Source organism: Protopterus annectens, chromosome 16.part0, assembly GCF_019279795.1.
Source record: "Protopterus annectens isolate FY-2018-M chromosome 16.part0, PAN1.0, whole genome shotgun sequence".
Classification (NCBI taxonomy): Eukaryota; Metazoa; Chordata; order Ceratodontiformes; family Protopteridae; genus Protopterus; species Protopterus annectens.
Genome location: NC_056750.1, coordinates 575,824,731 through 575,838,754, shown reverse-complemented (window position 1 = coordinate 575,838,754; position 14,024 = coordinate 575,824,731). Strand labels below are relative to the sequence as shown.

The 14,024-nt window shown below is 39.2% G+C and overlaps 1 protein-coding gene across 2 annotated transcripts in view; it reads right to left on the bottom strand.

Moving 5' to 3' along the window:
- The window catches only part of COL5A1 (collagen type V alpha 1 chain), a 1,013,097-nt gene that overhangs the window by 676,377 nt on the left and 322,696 nt on the right, over positions 1-14,024 (bottom strand). For both annotated transcript variants that reach the window (XM_044058757.1, XM_044058756.1), the window contains exons 3-4: positions 7,564-7,777; positions 300-462 (exon numbers count right to left, since the gene is read on the bottom strand). In XM_044058757.1, the coding sequence (XP_043914692.1) occupies positions 300-462; positions 7,564-7,777 (377 nt within the window). The remainder of the gene's footprint in view (positions 1-299; positions 463-7,563; positions 7,778-14,024) is intronic.

The window sequence follows — 14,024 nt, the reverse complement described above, 5'->3', positions numbered from 1 at the left end:
ATTCAAAAAATAAACAAATTGGCCAAGAAATATTTAAAACATTTGTTAGCATTGATTTCCATGTAAAACTGGAAATTGTTAGCACTAACCAAGGCTTATTAATCAGAATGTTTATATTATATGTAGAAATAAGATAATTTTGAAAAACTTATTTTTTCTGAGATTAATTATGATTATATAGTGTGATTTTACTTGTAGAAGGTAGCAAGTTTGTTAACAAAATGACGTGACAGTGATCCTGAATCTGTAAGTGTTATAAAATGGGAGGCACACAGCTTCAGATGTGCCGGTATGCTTACCTCAAACACCTCCTCATCCAGTATTCTTGTTCCAAACACAATGATGCCATCTGTGTCTATGATGGGGTGCTCATTCCGGGGCAAGGGTTTAGTCACCTTCTTTTTGCAGTCTACAATCATGGTGGCAGTTTTCTTTTGAATACTAATTGCAACTCTGTGCCATCTAAGAGGAAAAACACATAGCCATAAAATTATAGTTTGTGAACAGAAGCTATAATTTTCTCTTAAAAAGTATTAGTTTTGTATAAGTCACTTATTTTAATGTCTTATGAAAGGAGGAGTATTTCTTTAAGTGCAATGCAGCAAATTTATTTATTAATACCACAAGTAACTTGGTAATAAAGGACATATAGGTCATAATTTCAGTGGTTATAACACAAATTACTAACAGCAGTGTGGAACTCAAAAGATAAAATTAATTGAAAAGATTGAAAGAAAGCTAATTCAGTTTATCGAAATTCATAGCATATGAACTGACTGAACTAGTAACCACATTATAGTTCCATAAAAGCAAGAGTTTATTACCTTCAACTAACCTTAAATGATTTTTATGGTTATAGGCTGTACAGGAATAGGAGTCGGGATAGACCATCACATGCAGGATGTTTTTATGAGGCTTTGTCCCATAAAAAAGACAGCTTGAGAATCTTTCTCTGTGTATGTCATCTTTCACTGAAATGTGACTTTCTCAGTGATTCAAAAATCTCTGTTCCCTTAATAACAGTTCTCTGAACTGCATGGTAACAAACTGTGCCATAACCATGAACAGTCTCTTCGGTGGCATCATTCCTTACAGTAGTATCTTTCCCTACTAACATATAGGTTTATATTCTGGATTTTTGTTTCTCATATCCTATGTAATGTATGTAAATAACTGATAACTTTATTCTCAGTGAACTGGATAAATATTAGTTTTAGACAACTTTTTCTTCTATGACTGGTTATTATGCAAATTGGCAGTTTACGTCACCATTTTACACTAAACTAATCAACCAACTGGTACCCCGGAAACTTCCAACTTTATTACTACAACTCCCAGTTGTTAAACCAAATCAACAGAGTATTGCTAGTGTAGTTTTACTGGTTCTCATAGAAATTGTCATCAAACAGTCAAATATAAAATCAGTGCATGAGTCCCCCACTGGCCTGCTAACATTGTGTCAATCCTTTCTTAGTCTGGTTATTACCACCATTTAATAAACATAGATTTTTCTGTTTTTCTGTTTCCGCCTTCATTCCTGATACTAATTTTGTTTCTCAGACAATTAATATATAAATAAAAAAATTACATCCTTATTTGCATTTCTGCTCTTACCGCCACCAACTTCAAAACATACCACACAGTCTCTCACAGCACTGCATGCAGATTTTACTGTTTACCTTAATTCTCTCATAGCACTGCATGCAGATTACTTTAATTCTACCTCACATAAATATATTCCTGTAAAATGCTTATGTATTGCACAATACATTCCCAGCAGCTGATCATAATTGATTTATTCTAGGTAAAACAAATGTGAAAACAGACACCTTACTCATGCTCAAAAATTGGTACTATAAAGGTCGGATCTTAGATATAACTACTTACTGAGAAGATTTCTTTAAATAAACTGATTTAAATGTCTTAATCCATTGCAGATCAGCATAGTAAGATATAAGGAACTATGCTCTTATGCACAGAACACAATTTTTTTTAACAAATATGATTTGAGGTAAAATAGTTTGTAACTCCAGTTTTCTTAAAATGATACTGTTTAAAATCTCATTTAAATGGCACGTAGGAGGACTTTAAATGTCCATGTACCTTGGAAAGCACATGCAGCAGATGAAGAGACCACAGAGGTTCCTCACCAGGAGAATCCAGAGCCACAAACATCTATCATATACAGATAGGCTAAAAGCCCTATCCCACTACTCGGTTTCATGCAGACTCCTCAGAGGTGACCTCTGTCTGGCATACAAGGAGTTCACGGACCCCACCTTGATGGGACTGCTGCATATCCGCAAGTCAAGTTCCATGCATGGTCTCAACCTGGTCTGTGACATCAACAAGACTTGTTGGTGGGACAGATTTGTGTCACAGAGACTCCCCCATCTGTGGAATAGACTCTCTCGCCACATCAAGCAGAGTACCTCTTTACCCCTTTTTAAGCGCAACCTGGTTAACTGGATAGGAAACAGAAAATATACCCCTGGGATTCCACTCATGTCCCAGCTGGACAGGGGCATCAGGTGCTGATTTGCCTAAACATGGGACAAACTCTTGGCTAGGCTTATAAGGGCCTCAGGGCCAACAGCCTAGTACCTCCTATGATCCAATAAGACATCTGACAATTCATGGCCATTTTCTGTAGCACTGTATCATCTTTGTGAAACACCATTGCATTTATCTTTTGTTTAATAAAACTTGTAGAGATCCCTGGTGATACTGGCATACCTGTGAATGACAGTTCACATTTTTACTAATTTTGCATTTGATAACACACGTTTATGAATAAACATTCATCCAATCCTTAAGAAATGCTGAGAGAACAACTGGCAAACTTTAATGATTGTTTTACTATTTTTTGGGAGTGGAAGGAGAAGAGTCCAGGAGCCAATGAAGAATCATCCTAGCAAAGACTGATCTAGACCTAGAGAATGAATTAAGCTTATAGTGCATTGTAAAAGTATGTACGTAGGACCGAGTTGCTGTTTTTAGAATACTTCTAGAATCCAGTCCTTTCCAAAAAGCCATAGATAAAACCAAGGCTTTGGTAGAGTTGGCCTTGACCTTGCCTTGAACAGTTTAGTTGCAGTGAGTATAACAAAAGGTAATAGCCTTAGATCACCATTTGGAAATAGTCAGCTTTAACACAGATTGTCCCTTCTATTTTCCTTCACAAGAAATGAACAACTGATCCAAATTTGTAAAAAGTTTAGTTCTGTCAAGATAGTACATGAGATGTCTGTGGACATTCAAGGTATGGAGTATGCTTTCTTCCTCAATTTTTTGGTTCAGGAAACAAAACAGAGAGATTGTTTATTTGGCTTAAAGTAAACTCAGATACCACTTCTCAAAGAAACCCTGCCCTTGTGGAAAATGAGATTAAGTTGACTCACCATAAGAGCTTGCAACTCAGTTACCCTTCTTGCAGAGCTGAGAGCAATCAGTAATACTGTTTTCCATGCTTTAAAATAACTTTTCTGTACAGGAAAGTGAAATTAAACAAACAGTTTTTAAAACTGAAGGTTTGTTCCACAAAGGAAACTTATCCTCCCAGCAAAGGAACAGCACAAGCCAACCATCGATCCTAGAAAGCTTCTGGGGAACCATACTCTTCAGTGGCAGGAAAGCTCTAAAGGGCTTGACACCCAAACCTGTCCTTTCAGTCTGGTCAGCTCAAACTGACTGATGGTTTGGGCATGTGGAAGATGCCCTGAAGCTTTGGAAGCTGGACAGTTTGTCACATATACAGGATATAACCCATTAGGATAAGGTTTCTGCAGAAATGATCAATTTGATGAACATAGTAGCTTCTTTCCTGTTAGTAGCCTTGGTAATGCACCACAGTACATTTGCTGGTATCATCTCTGATATGCATACTGGCATACTATATGTTTCTGAATTACATTGTTGCTGTTGTGTATTCTTCATTTATATATGTGAACAGGACATAGGAAATCCAGTGCCTGACTGACTGTAGCAGTAATACAACTTTTCATTCATTCATTCTTTTTTTTTTTTAACCAAGAGGCTTCTCTAATCATAAGTATACTTTTTGCAGTCTTTCATCATTTGGTTTGTTGTAGTCTTCTTGAAAAGTTCCTTAACCCTACATCACGAGATGGTTTGCCAACTGGCTTACAGACAGAACTCACATGGTAAGAATAGCAGGCTCCAGGTCCGACTCTAAACCAGTCACAAGTGGTGTCCCAGAATGCTTGGTCCTGGGACCCCTACTGTTTGGCATATACTTCCCAGAAGTACAGGCAAACACAGGAGGACTATGGCTAACCAAGTTCGCCGATGACTGCAAACTGGGAGCCATAACTGACTCTCCAGCTGACACGGACATCCTCCAAAAGGGCCTTACTCAGATGGACACCTGTTGTCAAAGTCATGGCCTCAAGCTAAATGCCAAACAATGCATAGTCATCCCATTTGGGAAAAACAAAACACCCACAAATTACCACATGTTGCAGCCCCCTTAATACAGAAGAGGTAATAAGAGATCTGGGGACCCAGGTAGATAGTAATCTCTCCTTTGACAATCATATTGCCAAAGTAGTTAGGAAATCCTTCTATGTGGCCCATCTAATTACTAAAGGGTTTGCATCCAGAAATAAAGAGGTTATAGTGCCCCTCTACTCGTCACTCATTAGACCCATCATAGAGTACAATGCCCCATTTGAGATGTACCTCATAAGACACTTCCAACAGCTGGAAAGACCACAAAAGTACCTCACCAAGAGGATTACTGGTCTCAAACATATGTCCTATGCAGCCCGACTGAAAAAACTCTGGCTGTACTCAGTGGCATATCACTTACTCAGAGGTGATCTCTGCCTGACTTACAAAGCCATGTCCAACTCAGAATTGATGGACATGCTTCACCTAAAGAAATCCAAGTCACTACGAGCCACATGCTCTAGTGAGCTAAACCTTGCCACAACAATAAATAGAACATGCTGGAGGGATAGATTCCTGTCACAGAGATTCCCCATGCTTTGGAACAAAATTCCAAATTACATCAGGCAGAGCCCCTCACTAACACTCTTCAAGAGAAACCTTGACGAGTGGATGGGTAACAGAAAATACACCCCTGGGATCACTTCATTGGCTCTGCTTGACAGAGGATCAGTTAATTAATCAATGGGGCGGTGAAAGCCGACACTCTGGCTAGGCTTATAAATGCTCTCGGGCAGATAGCCTAGTACCTACCTAAGAACCTATAAACCTATGGCATAGAGCTTGAAAGGTACTGAAAATAAAATGTTTTCAATAAATTGTGAGTCTGACAGACCAATTATTTATTGACTTTTTTGATTTGTCTTTGGATTTATTCAATTCTCCCATTTTCTTTCCATTCAAACATATCAATGATGGGATAGCCATTTTCTATCTTGTCCATAACAATTCTGTCAAGAAAAAGGAATTAAATGTAAGTATACATGTCTGCACTCTGGAGGCATATTTCCATAGTTTATTCATGTACTTCAAAAGTCAGTCTTTCAACTGTAATTACTCCAGTTCATTAAATGAACTGTTCTTCAGAATGTCATCTCTTCCTAAAGCGTACTTCCCTGTCTATGTGGCTTTACTCTCCTTTTAAATACTGACCCTTATTCATATTTAGGAGGACTTAATTTTGGGTGGGCTTGTCATGGATCGCATCTAATTAATGCTATCAAATATGCGTCATTTGGAGAGGTGAGAGTTATGAAAATATTTAAACTTCTGCACATTTTATAGTGGTGATACTTTGGACTACAGCAATATCGCTAGCAAAACATTAGAAAAGGTTTTTCCAAGAGTTCTGGGAAGTGTCTCTTCACAATGCTTTTGAGATAAAAAAAAAATCAAGCAGCAAAATATGAGTGCGAGGTCTGACTACATACTCCTGCTCATCAGATCGAATAATTAGCCTTTACACAAAACATGCTGCAGGTGCTGTTGTTAGAAATATATTCTTTGTAAAGAATTAAACTTGTTTTAAAGCAGTCTTTAGTTTCTGAATACTAAGGAGAAATATGAAGAGTACATAGCACTCTATTAAAAATTGTTACTTTTACTCGGTATGTAAATTAGCTGTAGCCAATCATTTTTCACAGTAATTCACACGTCAGAAATTTTAGTTTTCTTGTAAAATGCATCATAATAGCTAAGATATATCACAAAGTTGCAGTCATTACTGCTTTTCTAACTTTTCAGGTAGTGTTCAAGCATTCTCAGTCAAAGAATCTGAAGAAGGAAGCGGCCTGATTGCTCCTTCCTGAATACAATAATGTCAGAAAAAGAGAATCTCTTTGCCATACTTATACAGTGTTCATTCTTCCTTGTCTAATGCAAGCTACCTTCACCTATTTTGAAAAGAAGTTTTAATCACAAATGCAGTTACCTTTAGGTATGATCCTGTGTTGTAAATACATGCCAACCATAATGAATATTATGCTCACTGATGGGGAAACTGACTTTAATATTGTTGAGTAGCTTCTTTAGGCCTTTTAATTACATGACAACTTACCCAAACAGAATTACATACTCGACCATAAATAAATTACCTCCTTATCATAATTTCAAATACCATAATTGCAAAACTTAAATTTCTGAAAATCATGAATTTTCAAAGCTACTTTTTGCAAGAAGAGTGCATCCACCCACCAACTTCAGGAGGAAACTCATCCCTATTCCCTCACAAGGGTGAAGCATTATTTAATATTTGTATTTGTTCATTTAATATATATTTTTTTAATTTTGAGACTCACAAATTAAGAGCTTGAAATTGCAGCATCAGGTTCCCAAGAAACTGCCATTCAGTAGCTCTTAGTATTCCCTGTTAGTTAAGGAAACTATAGCATACTATATAACAGGAGGAAATATGTGTATACTTTGTAGGCTGTTTTCATTATGCATATAGTGAAACAATTTTCATGTATCTGTTTATTTAGTTATGTATTTAGCATTTTGTTGTCATTGTAGCTGCTGTAATGGCTGCTGTTGTTAATTGTGGTGCTCCCATGAAGCCAAGATGTATTCACAAGGCAAACCCAAGAAAAAGCTCCAGAAATATAGCCTGGAAGTGTCATATAATGTGTAGTATATCAGTGGGCATTTTGGCATGTTATAATAAATATGTTATACTAAATACAGAAGAAGTGAAACAGCTTTCACTGTCACTGACATAACCCTCAACCTTTTAGACTAAGAAGTCTGGGCAAAGCATGACATAATGGGAGACAAAGGCCCAAAATAGGGAACAAGTTTAAATAATGCTCTTATAAACTTAGAATGTTGTTAGAATAACTAGGTATTTATTAAAATGCATTTTCTAAAGGATATGAAGTATGATTTACTAATTTCACTCCTCAGATCAACCTATTGATCTGCCAGAAAAACAGAAATTTTATGATCAGCAACCAAAAATTCGAGGCAGAAATCTGGACATTCTGAGAAAATCTGGACAGCTGAGAGGCATGGTTGCTAACAATATTAAATGTAGAGTTTGTTGCATAAGTGTACAGGAGCTGTACATTTTAAGAAGTATGTACATGTTATACTTACTTGCCATCAGCTATGTTGACTGTCCTGAAAAGAGGATATTCCTCAGGCCCTGGTTTACCGGTATGATCTTCATACAGTAGGACAGGAGACCTGCCAATCTCCATACCAATCTGTTGGATACCTTGCTCATTGTAAATGGACAGCAAGAAGGCCTGATTCCCTTTGTTTGCTTTTACAGTCGCCAAAATGGAGAAGTCCTCTGGAAATGGGGTGTCTGAAAAAAATTAAAGTAAAAAATAATTTTCCATATGACACCTAAAATTCAGTCTAGAACAATTTGTAATTCTCATTGCAAATGTAATGTATAACATGTATGTGTGTATTTCTCTCTTTCTATTTATATATATATATATATATATATATATATATATGAGTAGATACACACATATGTTATATCTATATATGTATATGCTTTCTATCACTGCTTGGTATGTATACGTATGTATATACATACCAAACAGTGACAGAATTATAGCAATGATTAAATGGTTTATTGATGTTTACAAGTCATAATAATTGATTGAATCTTTAACTCTATATCACATCATGTAATCCCATTCATAAATTAAGCAACAGAATTTACCACCAGTATTAAGAAGTCAATAAAATATCACAAAAGTTATCTTGTTTTTTTTTTCCTGCCTGTATAACTGTACAGTTAAAGCTTAAGGGAATGTCCTGATGTAGGTGGCCCCTGACAACAGTGCAATGGATGCCCTTATGAGACACACATCACTCCTATTTTTGGCAGTTTAAAACCATACAACTTGAGTATTTTCTCTACAGCTTTTAAAAGCAGTTTACTGAAACTCATCCTCTTTGTACAGAAGACTGCACAGATATTTCATATGGTAGTCATGTAGGGCTGGGTTCCACTCAGGTCAGTGGGTGTCCATTAAATTTTGATGTTCAATATCATGTAACAGCCACATGTTGATATAAGAATTCTACATAGTCTGCTGGATTTTGTGTCACACATACAACAAAAAACAAAACAAAGGCTCTGAGTTAAGTGTTAACACAATGGATTTGAGACACATAGGATACATTCTTTCTACGCAGCTACAAACCATGTTCAGGTTAAATCAGTCCTGCATTCCATTAAAGGACAGCTTATCCTCAAGGATTTTATCTTTGAAGTGTCCTAATAATGTATACTGTGTGTTTGGTGTGGAGAGCATGACTATGAAATATGTAGTTGTACTTTTAAATCAAAGTGGCATTACTAGATATATTTATTTATATAGTATATATATTTTTGGTTATAGAGTTTAATTGTTGCTTAGATCTGTGTTGAAACTGTTGTTTCACTGTTCTGAGAGACTGATCGGCAAATATACAGAGCTGAGAATATTTTTTTGGTTTTAAAGTTTGTACTGTTAGTTTTTGCTTAGATCTCTGTTGAAGTTTAAATTTGTTGGCTTTTGCAGTTGCCCGCCCCACTGTAGATTTGATCTGGGACACTCCCCCGTCCCATCTCTTTACCACATTCTACCTAATAAACTCTTTCTGCATTTGCTTTTAGTCCTTTTTAATTTAATTGCATTTTTTAAACTGTGTTTGGTCTAATATTGATGCATACTCAAGTGTGCTAGCTTGCACTGCATGTAAATTGTTTTTTTTACTACTGTTTGTGCTACTTTTCTGTAAAAAAAAAAAACGGTAAGCCTGTTTCCTACCTTTCCTCTAACTAGTGTTCCAGATACAGAATTGCTGTATCCAGGACTGTATGTAAGCTTCTGAGTCCCCCAAGCCTTTCCGTGTTGGAGGGAAGCCTTCTAGCTTATCAGAGGGAGTGGTAAGCACTAGGTAACCTGTCTACCACATAAGTAGTGGTTCTGGCCCAGAATTTGCAGTTACTGGCCGTTTGGGCAATCTCTTCCATCTCTCTCAACTTTCTGATTTGAAAGCCTGTATTTGCATTTGTTTCTGTCCTGTAACTCATCTAGTGCAGATACAGATTCTTAGTTTTACATTTAAATTTGCTTGTTCATGCTCAGCACTTGTTCAGAACTTGTAAGCACTAAATAAGCTACTAATTACTATAGCACTCTATCTTCCTCATTGCCTAGAGGAAAACAGTTTTTGTACTTACTTTTCTCACTTGCTTAGAGAAAAACAGCTCTTGTACTCACTTTCCTCACTTATCTAGAGGTAAAACCCTGCAACTCTCTTTTTGCGCGGTGTTGCGCACAGAACAGCGTCGGGCAGCTGGGGTATACTATTCCTAACCCCACAAAGTCTGCGCTGTAAATTTTCCCTTAGAACTAGTCAAGCCTCAACTCAAGTGCTTCAGATCAGTTGCTCTTATTGCAGCACTTGCAAAACAGAAATCAGCACTTGTCCTAATCTCCTAGACAGCACTATTATTCTCCAAATTTCCTAGACAGCACTATTATTATATAGCATAAGACCCTCGATCGTCCACAGGACTTAAGTTCAATTTACTCTTCAAAGCATGTCCAGAGGTCAGCTTCAGGTGTACTCTCAAGTTCATCTGGTGGAATTGGGCATCCTGAGGCAATGTCACAACTGCCTCATGTATAAAGACAACCCTCTCCTCTTACATCTAGACACAAACACTTGTGAGAGATGCAAATACACAGCCAGACTGGAGGCTAAGCGCTCTCAACCCATGACTGTAACAGACAGTCAAGAGGATAAGGGACACACTTGCATCACACCACCTGTCACACATGAATCTACAAAACAAGCACCGGCAAAACATATGCATAAATACACAAAAACATATTCGGAGGCACTAGGTACCAATCTGAAAAATAAACAGTGCCCTCCAAAGCAGACAAGCAAGCAACCTGCACCCCCAAACACAAGCCAGAAAACACATAATTCACCTCAGCAGTGTGCCTCACAACAGCCCTTAAGGCAAAACACCATACCTAACACACTAGTAATAGGAGACTCTACAGTAAGGCACACAGATGTTCCACTCACCAGGCTGAACAAGGAGAAGGTTACTGTCAGCTGCCTGCCAGGTGCTCAGATCTGCCACATAACACAGGCACTTAGGTCACTCCAGAACAAGTACAAGTATGACACTGTCATTGTACATGTTGGTGTGAATGATCTAAGACGTACCTCCCTGGACTACATGAAAAAAGACATTGAGGAGTTCTCTGATCATGTAGCCCAAGCTGGTATGACCCTGACCTTGAGTAGCATACTACCTTCACCTAGAATGATACCACAATACAAAGACAAAATGATCAATTTCAACAACTGGCTAAGCTTCTGGTGTCATTCTAAGGGGATCCAGTGTCTGTCTGCCTGGGATGACATGATAGACAAGCCTCGCTGTTTTGCCAGAGATGGGTTGCACCTGTCACCCCTAAGTTTTCAAATACTGGCCAAGGCTCTTGCCGTCCCCATAGTGTCTTTTTTAGGCAAGGCTCAAAGGACAAACCAACCACCATAACCAGCACAGGTAACCAAAAACTAAGGGTAATGCTACTCAAAGCCAGAAGTCTCAACCTCAAAATGCACACACTTGAGGTTCTCCTCAGCATGGAGAAAATCGATGTTTGTGCAGTGACGGAAACCTGGTTTAAGGCTCAAGATTGCACCCCAGCACTGCCAGGTTACAATTCATATCATACCTTCCGGCCTCAGTTACCGGATCACAGTACAAAGGGCGGAGGTGTATCCATATTCATCAAGGATACCCATATCTCCAGGTTAGTAGCACAGCATGATGCCCCAGAGATCATCCATGCACAACTATCAGCAGGTAAAACCACATTTCAAGTTGTAGCCGGTTACAGATTGCCCACTATGTCCCAAGATGCTCACTCTGCATTCCTTGAGACATTGGAAAATATAAAGGTCCTACCCAACACCATAATCTTGGGTGATTTCAATTACCCTGGCATAGACTGGGCGAACTACCAATGTTCCAACTCCTATGCTCAGCGATTCATAGAATTTATAAATTCAAATGCCCTTGAACAACTAGTATGTTCCCCCCTAGAGGGGATAACATATTGGATTTAATCATCACAAATATGGGCGCCCATTATACCACACCCATTATCACTCCCTCCTTGGTCAGATCCGACCACAAACTGATAACCCTGGACATCCTCACCCCTCCATCTCCCCCAGTCAAAGAAACCATAGTCAAAAACCTTTCCAAAGCAAACTTCAAACTACTTGCATCCGAAGTGGAAAGCTTCACTATTCCCTTGCAGAAAGATAATGATATCCAGGATGCGGAATCCTACACCAAGGCACTCTATATGCATCTTCAGGATTGCATGGACCGTGCTATCCCAAATAAAACCAAGACTCCTTCCACAAGCAAGAAGAAACCAGTCTGGTGAACCCCAGCCATAAGCAAACTTTACAATAAAAGGAGGAGACTTTTACAAAAAAAGGCCAAATCTCAAGTACAGAAATCATCCCTGATCAGCATTAGTAAGAAATTGAGGGCCCTCATCAAGTCAACTAAAGCCAATTTTGAAAAGAAAGTTGCCAAGGATGCCAAGGATAACCATAAGGCCTTATATGGCTACGTCAAAAACCTAAATGGCAATGCTCAGGTCTGTACTGAGCTAGTACAAAATGGAACAAAATACACTGACCCTTCTGACATTGCCAACACCTTGGCTGACAGGTTCAGTGCAAATTTCTCCCCCCTCTCACCCCCTACAGAGCCTATTACCATTCCAGGGGATTGTGTAAGTCCAATTATTACTGATATTTTGGTTAACACGGCTCTATCTAAAGCTAAAAACACTGCCTCCATGGGACCAGATGGTGTCCCAGGCTGTGTCATACGCGAGCTCCAAAAGGAATTAACCCCGCATCTTAATATCCTGTTCAGTCTCAGCCTCTCCACAGGATATGTGCCCATAGAATGGCGCACGGCAACGGTGGTCCCACTACACAAGGGTGGGGCCACAACTGACCTTGGGAACTACCGAACAATAAGCCTAACCAGTCTGATCTGTAAGGCTATGGAGCGAATCATTATGGAACTCATAAATGGAGAGATTGGGAACCTCCAGTCGCTGGACCCCACACAGTTCACCTTCGTCAAGGGCAGATCATGCCTCCTGAACCTGGTGGATTTCTTTGAGACAGTTACTCAGACTATAGATAAGGGAAAGGAGGTACACACAGCTTACCTTGACCTTGCTAAAGAATTTGACACCATTCCCCATTCAGGTATTATTGATAAGCTCACCAGCCTGGGCATAAACCCTTACGTCACAAGATGGATCGCAAACTGGCTCTCAGACAGATCCCATAAAGTAAGAGTAGCGGGATCTATGTCCAAATCTAGACCAGTAACGAGTGGTGTGCCTCAGGGCTCTGTCCTGGGGCCCCTCCTGTTTGGCATATACTTCTCAGAAGTACAGGCAAGCATGAAAGGGCTGTGGCTGACTAAGTTTGTGTATGACTGCAGACTGGGTGCTATAATAGAGTCTCTGGCCGACATGGAGATCCTCCAGAAGGGCCTAAATGAGACTGATTCATGGTGTCAAAGCCATGGTCTCAAGCTAAATGCAAAAAAATGCGTAGTAATCCCCTTTGGAAAAAACAGAGTACCCGCAAACTACAACATAGGAGGTAAACCCCTGAAATCTGAAGAAGAAATAAGGGATCTATGGTCCCAAGTAGATAGTCAGCTTTCCTTTTGATAACCATGTTGCCAAAGTAGTTAGAAAATCCTTCTATGTGACCCATCTGATGACAAAAGGGTTCGCATCAAGATCTAAGGATGTAATGGTGCCCCTCTACTCTTCCCTCATCAGACCCATTATTGAGTACAATGCACCAATTGTAATGTACCTGGCTAGACATCTCCAGCAGCTGGAGAGACCACAGAGGTACCTAACCAAGAGGATTACTGGCCTCAAACAGTTGACCTATGCAGCACGATTGAAAAAGCTAAGTCTGTTCTCTGTTGCATACCGCTTTCTCAGAGGCGATCTCTGTCTAACGTACAGAGCCATGTCCAACCCAGAATTGTTGAACATGCTCCATCTTAGCAAAACCAAATCTACTCGAGCTACACGCTCTAGGGATATAAACCTCAACACAACAATGAATAGAACATGCTGGAGGGATAGATTCCCTTTGCAGAGACTTCCCTTACTATGGAACAAGGTCCCGATCTACATAAGACAGAGCCCCTCACTATCACTCTTCAAGAGGAACCTTGATGAGTGGATGGGTAACAGAAAGTTCACATCGGGGATCACACCAACAGCACTACTAGATAGGGGCCAAGGGTACTAGCTGCTAGTACAAGGGTCTAGGGAACTACTAAAGGGGCGGTGAATACCGCACAACGTGGCTGGGCTAATATATGCCTTCGGGCAGATAGCCCAGTACCAACCTATGAACCTATAAGGATGGAAGAAAATCTTGATGTGGCAAAACTGTGGTGAGAGAATGCCAATGCTAGCATGTAGTACAGATGTATAAATTATATG